The sequence below is a fragment of the Bufo gargarizans genome, chromosome 4 (genome assembly GCF_014858855.1).
Source record: "Bufo gargarizans isolate SCDJY-AF-19 chromosome 4, ASM1485885v1, whole genome shotgun sequence".
NCBI lineage: Eukaryota > Metazoa > Chordata > Amphibia > Anura > Bufonidae > Bufo > Bufo gargarizans.
In genome coordinates, this window is record NC_058083.1 from 524863401 (window position 1) to 524881333 (window position 17933).

Genomic DNA, 17933 nt, shown 5'->3' on the forward strand with positions numbered 1-17933 from the left:
GGTGGCTGACGTGAAGCCTCATTCTCTGCTATGACATGCAGACTGATTCTCTGCTGACATGAAGCCAGATTCTCTGTTACGGGACCTCTCTCCTCTGCCTGTGTGTGTGCTGGGCCTAAATATATGCCAATGGACTGTTGCAGTGGTGGCTGACGTGAAGCCTCATTCTCTGCTATGACATGCAGACTGATTCTCTGCTGACATGAAGCCAGATTCTCTGTTACGGGACCTCTCTCCTCTGCCTGTGTGTGTGCTGGGCCTAAATATATGCCAATGGACTGTTGCAGTGGTGGCTGACGTGAAGCCTCATTCTCTGCTATGACATGCAGACTAATTCTCTGCTGACATGAAGACAGATTCTCTGTTACGGGACCTCCCTCCTCTGCCTGGGTGCTGGGCCTAAATATATGCCAATGGACTGTTGCAGTGGTGGCTGACGTGAAGCCTCATTCTCTGCTATGACATGCAGACTAATTCTCTGCTGACATGAAGACAGATTCTCTGTTACGGGACCTCTCTCCTCTGCCTGGGTGCCGGGGCCTAAATATCTGAGAATGGACTGTTCCAGTGGTGGGTGACGGGAAGCCAGATTCTCTGCTATGGAACCTCTCTCCAATTGATTTTGGTTAATTTTTATTTATTTAATTTTTATTTTAATTCATTTCCCTATCCACATTTGTTTGCAGGGGATTTACCTACATGTTGCTGCCTTTTGCAGCCCTCTAGCTCTTTCCTGGGCTGTTTTACAGCCTTTTTAGTGCCGAAAAGTTCGGGTCCCCATTGACTTCAATGGGGTTCGGGTTCGGGACGAAGTTCGGATCGGGTTCGGATCCCGAACCCGAACATTTCCGGGATGTTCGGCCGAACTTCTCGAACCCGAACATCCAGGTGTTCGCTCAACTCTAATTAAGGCTACTTTCACACTAGCGTTGTTTTAATCCGGCGTTCAATTCCGACACCGGAACTGCCCGCCGGATCCGGAAAAACGTGTGAAAACGGATTACATTTGAATCCTGATCAGGCTTTCGATCACAATGGAAAAATGCATTGGAAAAAACGGATCCGCCATTTATGGACTTTAACTTTTTTTTCAAATTTTTCGGGTTTAACATGCAAAAGCCGGATCCGTTTTGACTGAACACACGGCGCAGGATCCGGCGTTAATGCAAGTCAATGGGAAAAAAGCCTGATCAGGCGTTCAGTCAAAGTGTTCAGGCTTTTTGGCCGGAGGTAAAAATACTGCATGCTACGTTTTTCTGAAAAGCCTGATCAGTCAAAAAGACTGAACTGAAGACGTCCTGATGCATCCTGAATGGATTACTCTCTATTCAGAATGCATTAGGATAAAACTGATCAGTTCTTTTCCGGATTTGAGCCCCTAGGACGGAACTCAGCGCCGGAAAGGAAAAACGCTAGTGTGAAAGTACCCTAATTTGCACTGTATTATTATTATCCTAAATAAATATATATTTTGATTGCCACTGCCTTTTCTTTTGTGGTCAAACTTAACACAGATCACGAGCTCTTATAGGCTTAGTATTTACTGTATTTTTCGCCCTATAAGACGCACCTATGTTTTTGAAGAGGAAAAAAAGAAGAAAAAAATTTTGAACCAAAAGGTGTGCTTTTGGTGGGTTTTGAACTAATGGTGGTCTGTGGATGACACGATTATGGGGGGGATCTGTGAATGACGCACTGTTATGGCACATAAGTAGCATCCACAGATCCCCCCCCATAACAGTGTCCCTGTGTAGTGTAGTGTGAATGACCCCCAATACAGGAGGTGGGGGCCGGTGTCTAGTTTTGTAATGGCAGCAGGGCCCGGTGCAGTCACTGTATTATATTGCTCCGGGCCCCGCTCACTGTAGTAATCTTATCGAAGTGTAGGCATTGTTTAACAATAGAATAATTCTTCATTCTAGCAGCCTGTACTACCGTACTTACTAACGTCAGTAGCAGGCAGGAGACCGGGCGGCTGTAGCGTAGCTCACTACGTCACGCGCCCGTGCCGCCTGCTTCATTCATAAAGTGGGAGGAGCAGGTGCGTGACGTAGTAAGTGACGCTACAGCCGCCCGGCCTCCTGCCCAGGACTGTGGAGTCGGTAGATAAATGCTCCGACTCCTCAGTTTTTGGTACTTCCGACTCCTCTGTATTTAATATGCGAAGGTTTTTTATACATTCCTTGAAGGAAAGAAAGGCGACATACAGGTCATTACCACAGAACTACCGGCCAGGAAGCTGCTGCCGTCTCCTGTGTGCGCTGATCTTCTGCTGTAGATCGGGCAGTGGGGGATCCAGGACGGGGCATTTATTGTGAAACATGATTTCCCCAGTACAGCGTTTCCCAACCAGTGTGCCTCCAGCTGTTGCAAAACTACAACTCCCAGCATGCCTGGACAGCCTTCGGCTGTGCGGGCATGCTGGGAGTTGTAGTTTTGCAACAGCTGGAGGCACACTGGTTGGGAAACACTGTCCTAGTAGAATCCCAGAGTCATGTTTAAAGTTTAAGCTACAATCTGAGATTACACGTCTCTATAGCCTCAGCTGAATGACGGCAGTTTTTCTGATGGTTTACAGCTTCAGTCCTGAACTATTGACTATCCTTTCCCTTCTACAAGTGTCTCTAGTCCTGCAAAAATCATATTTACTTGATCAGTTATCAGTGAGAGGCGAGGCTAACCATGGGCGTTGCGTTCCCTGTAACAGCGGAACACAACACAATGGAAAGTATAAGTATTGCCGCTCCTTAACTGTGCGTTGCGTGCCATATAGTCAAGCATATGAAAAGCACGCTTCTTCACGGTCACTTAACGTGTTCGTTTTGCGGTAACGTGACGCACTGCATGCATTGGCCTTTATTCTTACAGTAGAGAAGTACCGTATTTTTCACAAAAGTGGGGGAAAATAGCAGTGCGTCTTATGGGGGTGAATGCTGCGACCGTCCGGTGAATAGGCTGAGAGGGAGGAGGGGCTGGGGGATGGCAGCGGGGCCCGGTGCAGTCACTGTATTCTACTACACCGGGCCCCGCTTACTGTAGTATACGGTAATCATATCCATCTTGTGGGTATTGTTAAAGTATTCCAATCATCTTAAATCTAGCGCTGTACTACTTACTACTAACTTCTTGGCAGTCAGGCCGGGCGGGCGCTCGTAGCGTAGCTCACTACGTCACGCGCCTGCGCCGCCTGCTTTATGAATGAAGCAGGCACCGGGCCCCGCAGCCATTACAGAAACAGATGCCGGCCCCCATTCACTACACAGGGACACTGTTATGGGGGGGGGGGATCTGTGAATGACACATAAGATAAGATTCGGTATATGTGCCATCCACAGATGCCCCCATAACAGTGCCATCCACAGATGCCCCCATAACAGTGCCATCCACAGATGCCCCCATAACAGTGCCATCCACAGATGCCCCCATAACAGTGCCATCCACAGATGCCCCCATAACAGTGCCGTCCACAGATGCCCCCATAACAGTGCCATCCACAGATGCCCCCATAACAGTGCCATCCACAGATGCCCCCATAACAGTGCCATCCACAGATGCCCCCATAACAGTGCCATCCACAGATGCCCCCATAACAGTGCCATCCACAGATCCCCCATAACAGTGTGCCATCCACAGATGCCCCCATAACAGTGTGCCATCCACAGATGCCCCCATAACAGTGCCATCCACAGATGCCCCCATAACAGTGCCATCCACAGATGCCCCCATAACAGTGTCATCCACAGATCACCATTAGTTCAAAACCCACCAAAAGAACACCTTTAGGTTCAAAATATTTTTTTTCTGATTTTCCTCCTCAAAAACCTAGGTGCGTCTTATGGGGCAAAAAATAGTAAAATACGGTAATAAATTATAACTTTTTGTGAATTAGGACATTTAAACTTTTTTATTCCAGTTTAAATTTAGTAGGAGTCGGAGTCTGCTAATTTTTTGCCGACTCCAGGTACCCCAAATTGCCTCAGACTCCGACTCCACAGCCCTGCTCCTGCCCGCTACAGAAGTTAGTAAGTACGGTAGTACATGCTGCTGGAATGAAGATTAAGTCTATTGTTAAACATTGCCTACACTTAGGATTACTACAGTGAGCGGGGGGCCCGGTGCATTAGAATACAGTGACTGCACCGGGCCCCGCTGCTGCCGTGCCTAAACCAGATGCCGGCCCCCAGCCCCTACTCCCTTAACGCTGATACACCCTCCGGCTGCACTGTGCAGCATGTGGTCGGCGGTGTATCAGTGTAAACTGCAGCATTCGCCCCATAAGACACACTGCCATTTTCCCCCCACTTTAGGGGGGGTTGTGTCTTATAGCGCGAAAAATATGGTATGTTAATAGGTTAGACTCCCCTCCCTTACAGATTCTAATTTATTTACGTAAATAATATAGACTGTTAATCAGAGCAGCATAAATATTCTGACATATTCACGAGCTCTCGGCTCCCCTAGATGGGTAAGACGGTGTCAGACACCCAGGGGTGTCAGCGAGAGCTGGGAGCTCATGCATACGAGGACTGCAGAACGACTGGGTCCATTTAAGAAAGTCTCTGTCAAAAGATTCGGGGGAAACTGGGAACAGATTCCCTTCCATGGGGGCACGAGCTAAGGAGATGCGGCCATATTATATCTATTAGAACGGGATGCAGGCACACGAGAGGCTGGAGGCTGCGTTCTGCACAGCAGTGTCCAGCTCGTCACATGCATGCCAATGGCTGGACGAGCAGAAATAATAGGTCAGTAATAACCTGTGTATCGTGTACAGGGGCAGCATTCGGGAGAGGACAACACTGCTAGACCGAGTCATTATATTTTATTACACTGCCAGCAAGTTCTACATCACACACATAAAACAACTTTTGGTGCAATTCAATTTTTTTTTTTTAAATGTCCACTCCACCTGCATCACATTAGACTCATGAAAGTAACTCGGTTATATGCTGGAGCTTGACAGATGTAACCCTCAACCACCCCACTCCCCCCCAAAATACAACCCCATCTGACTCACCCGTTGACCCCCAGCTGCTTAATGAGGCACTGACCAGCGCAAGCGGCAACAAACACAGGATCTCATACACAAGGCGCAAGTCCGCGACACGTAAATGTATATTTCAAAGCTGACGAATCTGCAAGTTATCAACATGGTGGTTTGGGGGGGACGGGCTGATGTGTCGGTGGGGGGCAGTTTAGTCCCCGTTGGACACCAAGACCATTTAAGACGGCATTGGTAGAACATATGCTCGAAATGGTAAATAACCCGAATGCAGAAAGAAAAGATGGCAGATCGCTCGTCGTTCCTTTGTGTCTCATCGCGTGACGTGACGGTGTACGCAAATACGCTGTAGAGATCTGTTGCATGGTTTAACTTGAGGGACTACAAAAGAAAAAAAGCTGGAAAAAAAAGAGCATTTCAGGAATTGTCGGAAGGTACGTGTTCCTCGAAGCCCTCGCTCTCCCGTACCAGGGCTCGTTCTAGGATGACGCGGCCTTCCTTGTAGCGCTGGCTGTCCTCCGTGGCAAATTCGTAGATCCATCCCAGCTTGCTGTTGCAGTTTTTACAGCTGACGTCTCGCACCATGTGACGGCCGGTGAGCATGACGCGGTCCTGGACCTCGCTGTACTGCAGGTTCACCACCTGATGGACATAAAAGGGACATCTACACTGAGAAGTTATTACAGACGGAGCAGAAATCGCAGTATTTTCAATTAATAACCTGCTGGACATCAGGTACACTATTAACAGTCATGCCCCACCCCCCATGTCCAGCGGGTTAACAGTCATGTTTAATGGTCTTGTCCCTGGTATCAAGTGGTTAACAATTAATCCCCCCACCCTCGCGTCTACGGAGCTAAAAATCTTGTTCCTGATTTCTAATGTGTTAATAACAGTGTCCTGGTTTCCACTGGGTTCGGGTCCATTCACATGTCCGTAGTGTATTGCGGATCTGCAATACACCCGGCCGCCACCCCCCATAGAACTGCCTATTCTTGTCCGCAATTGTGGCTAAGAATAGAACATGTTCTATTTTTTGGCAAAGCCGCCGCCCGGAAGTTCGGGGCAGCGCCCTGGAAATGCGGAGAGCACACAGTGTGCTCTCCACATCCAGTCCTGCCCCGTTGAGAAGAAATGGGTCCGCACCCGTTCCCGATATTGCAGAACGGATGCGGACCCATTTGCGGACGTGTGAATGGACCCTTAAAGAGGATCTCTAAGGCCTCTTTCACACGAGCGAGTTTTCTGTCCTGATGCAATGCTTGCAGTGAACGCCGGACTGATGTCCTTTTGCCCTTAGGAAAAATGAGAAAGCGTTCTATATTGTCGCTCGTGTGAAAGAGGTCTTAGGATGGGTTCACATTACGTTTTATGCCTCCATTTGACGTAAATATTAAAAAAAGTATACAAAAATGCAGCACACCACGTTCTTGTACTTTTTTGTTTTTACAATAGAAGAAGAAAAAAATAAAAATAATATATATATATATTTTTTTTTTTTTTACAATGGAACTCTTTGGTGAACGGATGTATGGCATCTGTCTGAGGCATCAGTTTAATGTATACATTTTTTGTATACATTAAATGGATATGAACCCAGTCTTAGGGTTTTATATTTATGGGCTATTCTCAGGACAGGTCATAAATATCTAAATCAGTGGGGGTCCGACTCCTGGCACCCCCGATGATCAACTATTTGAAGAGATAGCAGTGCTCCAGCGAGTACTGCGGCCTCTTCCAAGGCCACAGACGTCATGTCCACCGGTCCACAAGGGCTAGGCGCAGCTCAGCCCCATTCACTTGAACAGCTGCAATCCCAAGCACAGCGCTATCCACTGTACTGCTTGTGCCGCGTAAGCCGAGTGCAACCTCTTCAGGCAACTGACTGGCTGAGGTGCTGGATATTGGACCCCCACAATCAGATATTGATGACAGATACTGGAGGATAGGTCATCAGTACAAAACTCCCTAAAAACCTCTTTAATTACCAATTGGGCTGTCTAGTGGGTTAATAATAGTGTCCCCAGTATAGAGTGGATTAATAATCGTGTCCCCGGTATCGGGTGGGTTAATAATGGCATTTGAAAGGCTCATAATATTACCCCTGGCATCTAGTGGGTAAATCGTTGTGTCGCCATGTCCCCGACCGGAGGTGGCACTACAATTACTCTTTATCGTCAAGCAGTACTTTCAGCCATGGAGGAGTATTAAATAAGACTCTAGGTGGCTTTTTTTCTGGCCATAACTTTTATTTTTCTGTTGAAGTAGCCGTATGAAGGCTTTTTTTAGGGGTGGGGGTTTGTATTTTTTCTAGTGATACCACTTTGGGGTACATATAACTTACTAACTTTTATTTCCTTTTTTCGGTTAGTAATAGAGACATTTTTTGCACTTCGGGGAATAACTAGCACTAACTTTATTCTATAATTTTTTAGTCCCACTAGGAGACGTTGCTTTTATAATGCACTTGTACACCGTGTATACCATTGCATTACAGCCTATCGGTGTAACAGTGACAGACCGTCTATTGGGCTGTGTCTGCTGCACAGTGTAACAGACAGTCACGTCCGTCCCAGGGGCCTCCTTGTTAGGCAACCCAACTGCCATGGCCAATGGTGGCAAAGGAAGCTCTGTCCCTCTAACTGTCTAGATGCCACAGTCACTACTGACTGTTCAGTTTCTGCCACCTACACCAGGATTAATGGTGCAGGAGGCAGGGTGCCACCAGACTTTATACAGGTTGATATAGCGCTCCGGACAAATAAAAGTCGCACGTGTAGAAATACGGATGAAACTTTTTGTAAATCGTAAAACCGCACAGGCGTTACTGCAACCTCTGCCCTGACATCTTCAGGGTTAATAACTGTATTCCTCGCATCTAATGGGTTAATCTGGGCTTACACAGGGTGTTTTTGATGTGTTTTTGTTACATTTTAGAGCATCGAAACCACCACTGAAACAAACAATTAAAAAAACAGCATCTTACCATCAGGCGAGGGAAAAAACAATGCAGCACTAAATCCGCACACTATGTTCTATGGAGTTTAGTTGCTCAAAAATGCCCTGTTAAACTCCCTAGCATCTAGGGGGTTAACCGCCACCTCCCTGGTGTCCTATGGGTTAACCATCATGGTGTCTAGTGGGTTACCCACATTTCTGGCACTTAGTCCTGTTTCACACTTCCGACCCAGCAGAGGATCTCTAAACTTAATTAAAAACGGATCCATGCCATTTAGGGCTCATGCATACAACCATATGTATTTTGCGGTCCGCAAAAAATCCAGATGACGTCCGTGTGCATTCCGTATTTTGTGGAACGGAACAGCTGGCCCCAAATAGAACAGTCCTATCCTTGTCCGTAATATATGGACAATAATCGGACATGTTTTATTTTTTTTGCGGAACGGAAATACGGAAACGGAAAGCACAAGGAATAACTTCAGTTTTTTTTTTTTTTTAAGTGAATGGTTCTGCATATTGTCCGCAGAAAAAAACGGAACGGACACGGAAAGAAAATACGTTTGTGTGCATGAGCCCTTAAGGCTACTTTCACACTTGCATTGTCGTTTTCCGGTATTGACATCCGGCAGAGGATCTCAATACCAGGAAAAAACGTTTCCGTTTAGTCCTCATGCATTCTGAATGGAAAGAGATCCGCTCAGGATCCAAAAGGATGTCTTCTGTTCCGGCAGCATTCATTCTGTGACCGGACAGAAAACCGTTGCAAGCTGCGGTTTTGTGTCCGGTCATAAAAACGGAAAAAAGATAACAATTACTCTTACCCGTAATTTGATTTCCCGTTGCCTCCACAACGGCACTGATAGGCGCTTGATCCCGCCTCCCAGGGACAGGAACAGCGGGAGCCAATTTAAAAGGACACCTCCTCCAGTTAATAACAGAGAAGCAAAGATAATTCATAATACATTCTGTCTCTAAGGGTCTATTCACACGTTCGCAATTTTGTTCCGCATTTTGCGGAACGGAATTGCGGACCCATTCATTTTTATCGGGCAGCACATCAATTGCTGACCCGCACTTCCGGATTCGCAATTCCGTTCCGGAAAAAAAAAAATAGAACATGTCCTATTCTTGTCCGCAATTGCGGACAATAGGCATATTCTATTAACGCGTATTGCCGCTGTCCGTGTTTTGCGGATCCACAAAACACACACGGATGTGTGAATGGACCCTTATACTGGAAGTCCCCACTTCTCTGTGATTTGCCTGAAAATCTTCTGCTTTAACGCCCCCACTCTCCTTCTCTGAGAGATTGTCTGCTGAGAAAATCCGCTAATATATTTTCTTCTCCTCTTAAAGGGTTTCTACCACTTAGGTGTCACATATTTGGCTGTCAGACACTAGCGATCCGCTAGTGTCTGCTCTGGCCAACCATCCTAATATAATTGCTTTTGGGGCGGTGGTTTGGCTAAAAAAACAACTTTTATTAATATGCTAATGAGCCTCTAGGTGCTATGGGGGCGTCATTAGCACCTAGAGGCTCCGTCTACCTTCAGAAACTGCCGCCGCCGAGCGCGTCCCTCCAGCCCGCCCATCTCCTCCTGAATGCGATCCTCGTATGTATTCTGCGCATGCGCAGTGAATGTCTGACCGCTTCCTTGCTCAGACATCTCCACTGCGCCTGCGCGATGACGCCATAGTGCTCCGAGGAACAGGCGCAGTGGAGATGTCTGAGCAGGGAAGCTGTCAGACATTTACTGCGCATGCGCAGAATACATACGAGGATCGCATTCAGGAGGAGATGGGCGGGCTGGAGGGACGCGCTGGGGGCGGCAGTTTCTAAAGGTAGACGGAGCCTCTAGGTGCTAATGACGCCCCCATAGCACCTAGAGGCTCATTAGCATATTAATAAAAGTTGTTTTTTTAGCCAAACCACCGCCCCAAAAGCAATTATATTAGGATGGTTGGCCAGAGCAGACACTAGCGGATCGCTAGTGTCTGACAGCCAAATATGTGACGCCTAAGTGGTAGAAACCCTTTAAGTGAACCGCTGAAATGGACTTTAGGTTCTCCTCTCCCCATTTGAATATTTTTCTTGAGACAGCCGCTAAGGACCTGCTCCTTTTCCCTCCTTGATGGTTGCATTGTCCGAAAAGACACCTTGACACGGTGGTGGTGGATAGTTGGTTTCAAGCTTGGAAGGCAGCTGTCAATTCTCTCAGGTTTGAGGAAGCTAAAAGACATCTGAGGACTCCATGTCCCATCTTCTGCTAAGCATGGGCCCACGACCCTTGCGTCGGTGGTTACCGCAATCTGATCCTTCGGTCGCCACTGCACCCCTGTCTGCAGATGTTTCTTCACCCTCCACCAACTCAGGGATTATTTTACTTGCCCTGGAATTTTTATTCTTTTTTCTAGGGAACTTTTTGTCCCAAGATGGAAGGAGGAAAGACTGCAGAATCCAGGTGTGGGCCTGAGCCCAACTCAGAGGATACAGTTGATTTTAAAAGTCCCAGCAACCGCCTGATGTCTCTTATTGATGCCGTTTTCCTGGAACAAAAGATTTTTACCCGAGCCACGAGGTCGATTTGCTTCTCTTGTGATAGATGGTGGGTGTCCAGGAGAACCCCTAAAAATTATTTCTGTTGACTTGGAATTAGTCTCGACTTCTCTTTGTTGATGATCCACCCTAAGGGTCCGTTCACACATCCGCAAAACGGGTCTGCATTCGTTCCGCAATTTTGCGGACCCATTCATTTTCAATGGGGTCGGGGTGTGTGCTGTCTGCATCCGCACTTCCGGATCCACAAAAAAAATAGAACATGTCCTATTCTTGTCCGCAAAGGCATTTTCTATGAGAGTGCTGGCGGTGTGCGGTCCGCAAAATGCGGAACGCACATTGCCGGTGTCCGTGTTTTGCGGATCTGCAAAACACACATACGGACGTGTGAATGGACCCTAAGGAAGCCAGGGTCTCTTCTTTCACAATTCTGAGATGGTCCAGCAGACGAAAATAAGAATCTGAGGCAACTAGAAGGTCGTCCAGATAGGGGACGACCTTCCTTTTAGATGAAAGTAGCCCACTACATCTGCCATGATCTTCGTGAAAAGACGTGGCGCACTGGAGAGGCCTAAGGGTAGGGCCCGATACTGGAAGTGACAGAGCTCGCCTTTTATGTAGACCACGAACCTGAGATATATTTGACTCTCGCTGTGGATGGGAACAGCCTGATGGACTGTTACCATGTAGTAATCTTGAAAAAGGAGATTTAATGCCGACTTTATTGACTCCATTTTGAACTTTCTATAAATGATAAAGTGATTTAGGTCTTTCAGATTGAAGATGGTTCTGAACTTCCCGCTTGGCTTTTTTATAAGGAATAAGGGAGAGTAAATCCCCGGACCTTGCTGGTCTAACGGAACCTTTGTAATGACGCAGGGAAGAGATTTCTGACTTTTAGAGCCTCTTGTTTGAGAGGATCCAAAAAAACCTTGTTTGTAAGGAAGTTTGCAAGTGGCAAGGAACGCAATTTGTGACCTGATTCAATTAGCTTTTGGACCCAGAGGAGACTCTTATAGAATCCCAGGCTTGGTCTGCCCCCTACTGGACTTCTGGCGTCATTGGGACTTCTTGGAAGAGGAGTCGGGATTGAGTAAGATTCCCCTAGCCCGACCCCTAGAAGATTGCCACTTCCTTGAAGACTCCTTTTTGTTTTGTTTTGAGTCTGCCTAAACCTGGCTTAGGACCGAAATTTTTTTATCTGTTGGAAAAAAAAACTGAATCGGACGGAAAGCCTTTCTTTTTGTCCGAAGCCTTCTCTAAAATATGGTCTAATGCGGACCCAAAGAGTCTATCCCCCCCTCACAGGGAACAGCACAAAGGCGACTCTTTGAGCCCGAATCCCCCGACCAGGATCTTAACCAAATGGCTCTATGGGTGGCGTTTGATGGGGCAGTAGACCGAGCAGAGAGCCTGACCAAATCCGCAGACGCATCCGCCCAAAAAATTTGAAGCCTGTTTTAAAACCGGAAGAGAGGAAATAATTTCTATCCGGGGGGAACCTGCTGCTAAATGACTTTCCATCCGATTGATCCAGACAGAAAGGGCCCTAGCCGCACAGGTGGCTGCGATAGCCGGTCTAAACATAGCAGACCCCGTCTCCCAAGGTTTCTGAAGGAGACCTTCACATTCTTTGTCCATGGGATCCTTCAGTAACCCCATGTCTTCAAAGGGGAGGGAGGACTTCTTAGAAATTTTAGCTATCGGGGCATCAATCCTAGGAGTTTTTTCCCCATGTTTCACAATCTGAATCTGCAAATGGGTATTTACGTTTAAAGGCTTTTGAAATAACGGGGCTTTTTCCGGGTCTCTCCATTCCCCAGATATAATCTCTCTTATATTATCACGAATAGGGAATACACGTCTCGTCTTTTCTCCCAAGCCTTGATACATTCGGTCAGGGATACATAAGGGTTCTTTAACTTCTTCTAATTTCATAGTTGCCCGTGTCGTTTTTAATAAAAAAAAAAAAAACATCAGTATTATCAGGGGAACATAAAGGACGACCAGAGCGGTCATCAGAGGAATCCTAGTCCTCAGAGCAGAGTTCTCCTTCATCCAACTCGAATACGCGCAAAGAAGGATCCACTGATTTTCAGGTAGAAGGATGGGGAGAAGAGGGAACCATACGTTGGTCTATTGCCGAATTGACCTCGTCCCTAATAAGGTTTCTAAGGTTTTCCATAAATGACGGAGACTCTTCCGCTACCACCTTACCCCCCTACCCGGCGGTAGGTACAGCCCGGGATGTCCAGCGCGGGACTTACACCTAGGGACAGAGAAGGAGAGCCCAAGCTCAGCCTTTCCAAGAAGGGAAAGGATCCTAGGCTGAGTGCAGTAGATCTTCAGCCAGGGCACTGGCAAGGCTTCCGATCTTCAGCCAGGGCACTGGCAAGGCTTCCGATCTTCAGCCAGAGCACGGGCAAGGCTTCCGATCTTCAGCCAGGGCACTGGCAAGGCTTCCGATCTTCAGCCAGGGCACTGGCAAGGCTTCCGATCTTCAGCCAGGGCACTGGCAAGGCTTCCGATCTTCAGCCAGGGCACTGGCAAGGCTTCCGATCTTCAGCCAGGGCACTGGCAAGGCTTCCGATCTTCAGCCAGGGCACTGGCAAGGCTTCCGATCTTCAGCCAGGGCACGGGCAAGGCTTCCGATCTTCAGCCAGGGCACGGGCAAGGCTTCCGATCTTCAGCCAGAGCACGGGCAAGGCTTCCGATCTTCAGCCAGGGCACTGGCAAGGCTTCCGATCTTCAGCCAGGGCACTGGCAAGGCTTCCGATCTTCAGCCAGGGCACTGGCAAGGCTTCCGATCTTCAGCCAGGGCACTGGCAAGGCTTCCACCCGTCCTGAGAGACAGGAAACAACAACTGGAGGAGGTGTCCTTTTAAATTGGCTTCTGCTGTGGTTTCCTCTCCCTGGGAGGTGGGATCAAGCTCCTATCAGTTCCGGTGTGGAGGCGTTAGGGAAAAAACGGATCCGGAACTGAAAACGATGTAATGGAGCCGTCACCTATTGACTTTCAATGTACTTGTTTTTTTCTGTTTTGATTTCCTGATGTGCAAAATCAAAACGGATCTGTTTAATTCCGGAATTGTGTGAACGCAAAAACGCAAGTGTGAAAGTAGCCTAATACCCATGCATCCGTTTTGGCCAGATCCCGTTGTATTACATTTATACTGAACAAGACAGATCACTTTCTTTTTGCTAACAAAAAAATTAAAAAAATAAAAACACGGATCAGGCACCACTGACTTTGACTGATTTGCATGTCGAATCCATTTCGCAGACTGGATACAAAAGCATAGCTTACAGTGGTTTTGTGTCTCGCCAAACAACGCAACAAAACAGAACAAAACGCATCCTGATAATTTTTGTCCCCAATGACAATAAATGGGGACAAAACAGATCCATTTTGGCCCGGTCTTGAGATCCTCTGCCGGATCTCAAAACCGGAATACCACAACGCAAGTGTGAAACAGGCCTCAGTAGGTTAATAATCGTATCTCTGGGTAAACAGCAATATCCATAGGGTAAATAGAAGATAGGGCAGAATTCGGAGGCGAACCCTTCCTCTTAGTAGCTCTCCTACCAGCAGCATCACTCACAATGCGTCAGCCCAGGAGTCGGTGCAATGTGTCGGGGCCCCAACTTCTCTCCATGGTCACAGCAGCTCGAGACCAGCAAGTGCTACAGACCAACTGTGTATTCACCCCTCCTTGAACCTCCACAAATTTATTTTCTTTCAGTTTTTTGTTTTTTTCGGACCATATGCGGAACCAGTCCGGAAAAAAACAAAAAAAAAAATAATAATAATGAAAGTTTCCGTTTCTGTGTGTCCACAAAAGTAAAATAGAACATGTCCTATTATTGTCCGCATTACGGACAAGGATAGGACTGTTGTATGAAGGGCCAGCTGCTCCGTTCCGCAAAATACGGAATGCACACGGATGCCATCCGAATTTTTTAAGGATCTGTGTTTTGCGGATGGCATAATACATACGGTCGTGTGCATGAGGCCTAACAGAGAAATTGTGATTCTGCAGTTGGTGCACTTTGTATCCAGTCTAGACCATTGTCCTGGTAGTTTGTTACAATGTATCCACCAGCGGGATTGTCCAGACTGGATGCCACTGTAACAAACCCTCAGCTAAGAAGCAACCCTGTAAGCCAAACTGCAATCTCTGCAGGCAAAATCTGAGGTGGCTGATAACAGGGAGCAATAGACTGCTGCTACCTGTCTGGATACAGATGGAGCAGAGACTGCGGGGTGTCTGTCTCTTTAAATTAGGTCACTTTGGCGCTGGCACGGAGCAGAACCGCACTGCACCCACGCCGCTCTGCCATACCTTGTTAAAGAGGAAGGCTCTGCCTGTGGCCCCCGTGAAGCGGGTGGAGATGAGCTCAGAGCGGTTGGTCAGAATGGTGTCGCAGTTGGCGCAGGAGAACAGACGGGTCCCTCCGATGTGATCCAGGAAGATTCTGCCCATCGTGGCGGCTTTATGTTCAAGCAGCTGCGAGATGGCAATAAAGAAAAATCAGAATTACAGCCCAAATCCAGGGCAACAACTGCAAGCGGGAGCCACCACAGCGCACACAGGGGTTGTCACCCAGCTTTCCAAAGAACCCGAGCAGCTCAAAAACCTGCACTTTTATCTTAGCTCATGCACACGGTGTCAGTCTTCACCGTAGTTCTGGCATTCTATTCACAAAGCTCAGGAGGAATAGTGTGCTCCATTACTCAGCTATGGCTCAGGGTAGCTCTACTACATCAGCGTGTATATAATAAGGGCGGCTGACACTATGCCCTGGAATGTAAGTGGTGCGCCCGCCCCGGGCTGTGACTCACAGGGACTGCGATGACATCACAACATAAACAGAGCCGTACCCCCCCCAGACAACAGCTGATCCACCACCGACTGGCCAATCAGCTGTGTGCGGGGGAAGAAGGCCCGCCCCCTCCTACAGAGGAAGGATACAGCAGAGCTGTGTGTGTTCTGTGCAGTCACCGTAAGCCGAGCCCACCCCCCCCCCCAGATACCAGAGAGCAACAGCTGCCAACCTGCACTCAGAGGGGGACACAAAGAGACAGGAGGGGGTATCATCTGGGGCGTACAGTACAGGAGGGGGTATCATCAGGGGCGTACAGTACAGGAGGGGGTATCATCTGGGGCGTACAGTACAGGAGGGGGTATCATCTGGGGCGTACAGTACAGGAGGGGGTATTATCTGTGGCGTACAGTACAGGAGGGGGTATTATCTGGGGCGTACAGTACAGGAGGGGGTATCATCAGGGGCGTACAGTACAGGAGGGGGTATCCTGGGGCGTACAGTACAGGAGGGGGTATTATCTGGGGCGTACAGTACAGGAGGGGGTATTATCTGGGGCGTACAGTACAGGAGGGGGTATTATCTGGGGCGTACAGTACAGGAGGGGGTATTATCTGGGGCGTACAGTACAGGAGGGGGTATTATCTGGGGCGTACAGTACAGGAGGGGGTATTATCTGGGGCGTACAGTACAGGAGGGGGTATTATCTGGGCGTATATTACAGAAGGGGGTATTATCTGGGGCGTATATTACAGGAGGGGTATTATCTGGGGCGTATATTACAGGAGGGGTATTATCTGGGGCGTATATTACAGGAGGGGTATTATCTTGGGTGTATATTACAGGAGGGGTATTATCTTGGGTGTATATTACAGGAGGGGTATTATCTGGGGTGTATATTACAGGAGGGGTATTATCTGGGGCGTATATTACAGGAGGGGTATTATCTGGGGCGTATAGTACAGGAGGGGTATTATCTGGGGCGTATAGTACAGAGGGGGTATTATCTGGGGAGTATATTACAGGAGGGGTATGATCTGGGGTGTATATTACAGGAGGGGGTATTATCTGGGGTGTATATTACAGGAGGGGTATGATCTGGGGTGTATATTACAGGAGGGGGTATTATCTGGGGTGTATATTACAGAAGGGGGTATTATCTGGGGTGTATATTACAGGAGGGGTATTATCTGGGGTGTATATTACAGGAGGGGTATTATCTGGGGTGTATAGTACAGGAGGGGGTATTATCTGGGGTGTATATTACAGGAGGGGGTATTATCTGGGGTGTATATTACAGGAGGGGGTATTATCTGGGGCGTATAGTACAGGAGGGGGTATTATCTGGGGTGTATAGTACAGGAGGGGGTATTATCTGGGGTGTATATTACAGGAGGGGGTATTATCTGGGGTGTATATTACAGGAGGGGGTATTATCTGGGGTGTATATTACAGGAGGGGGTATTATCTGGGGTGTATATTACAGGAGGGGTATTATCTGGGGTGTATAGTACAGGAGGGGTATTATCTGGGGTGTATAGTACAGGAGGGGGTATTATCTGGGGTGTATAGTACAGGAGGGGGTATTATCTGGGGTGTATAGTACAGGAGGGGGTATTATCTGGGGTATACTTCATATATGGGGGAGTGGGGGGGGGGGTTATTATGGAGTCTGTTGTAGTAGTAACAGGTTGCCCCACCAGACATGATGTCACAGTACTTTGGTGACGTCACACAAACATTCGGTGACGTGTCGGCAGAACCCAGGAACCTGTCTAATGAAGAGAGTAATAACAACAGACAGCGGAGCTGCCCCATCCCCCACTGTAGTGGGCCCAGAGCCTGGCCCCCGGTCACCCGTTCCGTTTACATCCCCGCCTGTCCCCCTCTCCGCCGCCCTCCTCCCCCACACGCCGCCGCCCGCGGTCACCTGGTCGCCGGAGAGAAGAGCTCAGCTCCCGGTGTCTGGTGGAGAGAGTCTCGGAGCTTCGAGTAACTAACCAGTTCTAAGCGCCGCCCACTTCCCTACTAAACCTGTCCATCAACCGCACGCAACCCCGCCTACCCGTACACCACCGCCGTTGCCTGTCTACGTAACGTCCCTTAACCCCGCCCCTCTCCGTACTGAAGCTGTCAATCGCTCTTACTTAGCACCGCCCATCTCTGTCTGTGGGTAGCCGCTATTGTATTGGTATCTTAAAGCCCCGCCTACTTGATTACTCAACCCGTCAATCACTCTCAAGTACACCGCCCCGCTTATCTGTATACCGCCGCAGATCGTTTTTGTGACGTCAGGAAACCCCGCCCACTTCAGAAGGGTTGTCAACAATGTGGCCATGCGCAGCGCAGATCAGCTGGTTCCAAGTAGCCAATCAGATTTCAGCTTTTATTTATCAGTCCGAGGAAAGAAATGTAAGAAGTGATCTGATTGGTTGCTATGGGCAATGCTGAGTGACACGTGTTTGTTCTTGTTGTGGGGTCTCTTGGCTCAGTCCCCTCCTGATAGACCTTTATGGGAGAATATAACTGCCCCACTTAGGTAGACACATCTGATCCGTAAACCTTTATCACAAATATGTCTATTTGAAG

At 48.1% G+C, this 17933-nt stretch overlaps 1 protein-coding gene across 1 annotated transcript; it reads right to left on the reverse strand.

Moving 5' to 3' along the window:
- Positions 1 to 4807: 4807 nt before the first annotated feature.
- Positions 4808 to 17405, reverse strand: YPEL5 (yippee like 5). Its single transcript, XM_044290333.1, has 3 exons — positions 17275 to 17405; positions 14864 to 15028; positions 4808 to 5644 (listed from the first exon to the last, which is right to left on the reverse strand). Exons 2-3 carry the CDS (start codon positions 15002 to 15004, stop codon positions 5420 to 5422), a joined length of 366 nt encoding a protein of 121 aa, XP_044146268.1. The 5' UTR covers positions 15005 to 15028; positions 17275 to 17405; the 3' UTR covers positions 4808 to 5419.
- Between the last annotated feature and the right edge of the window lie 528 nt (positions 17406 to 17933).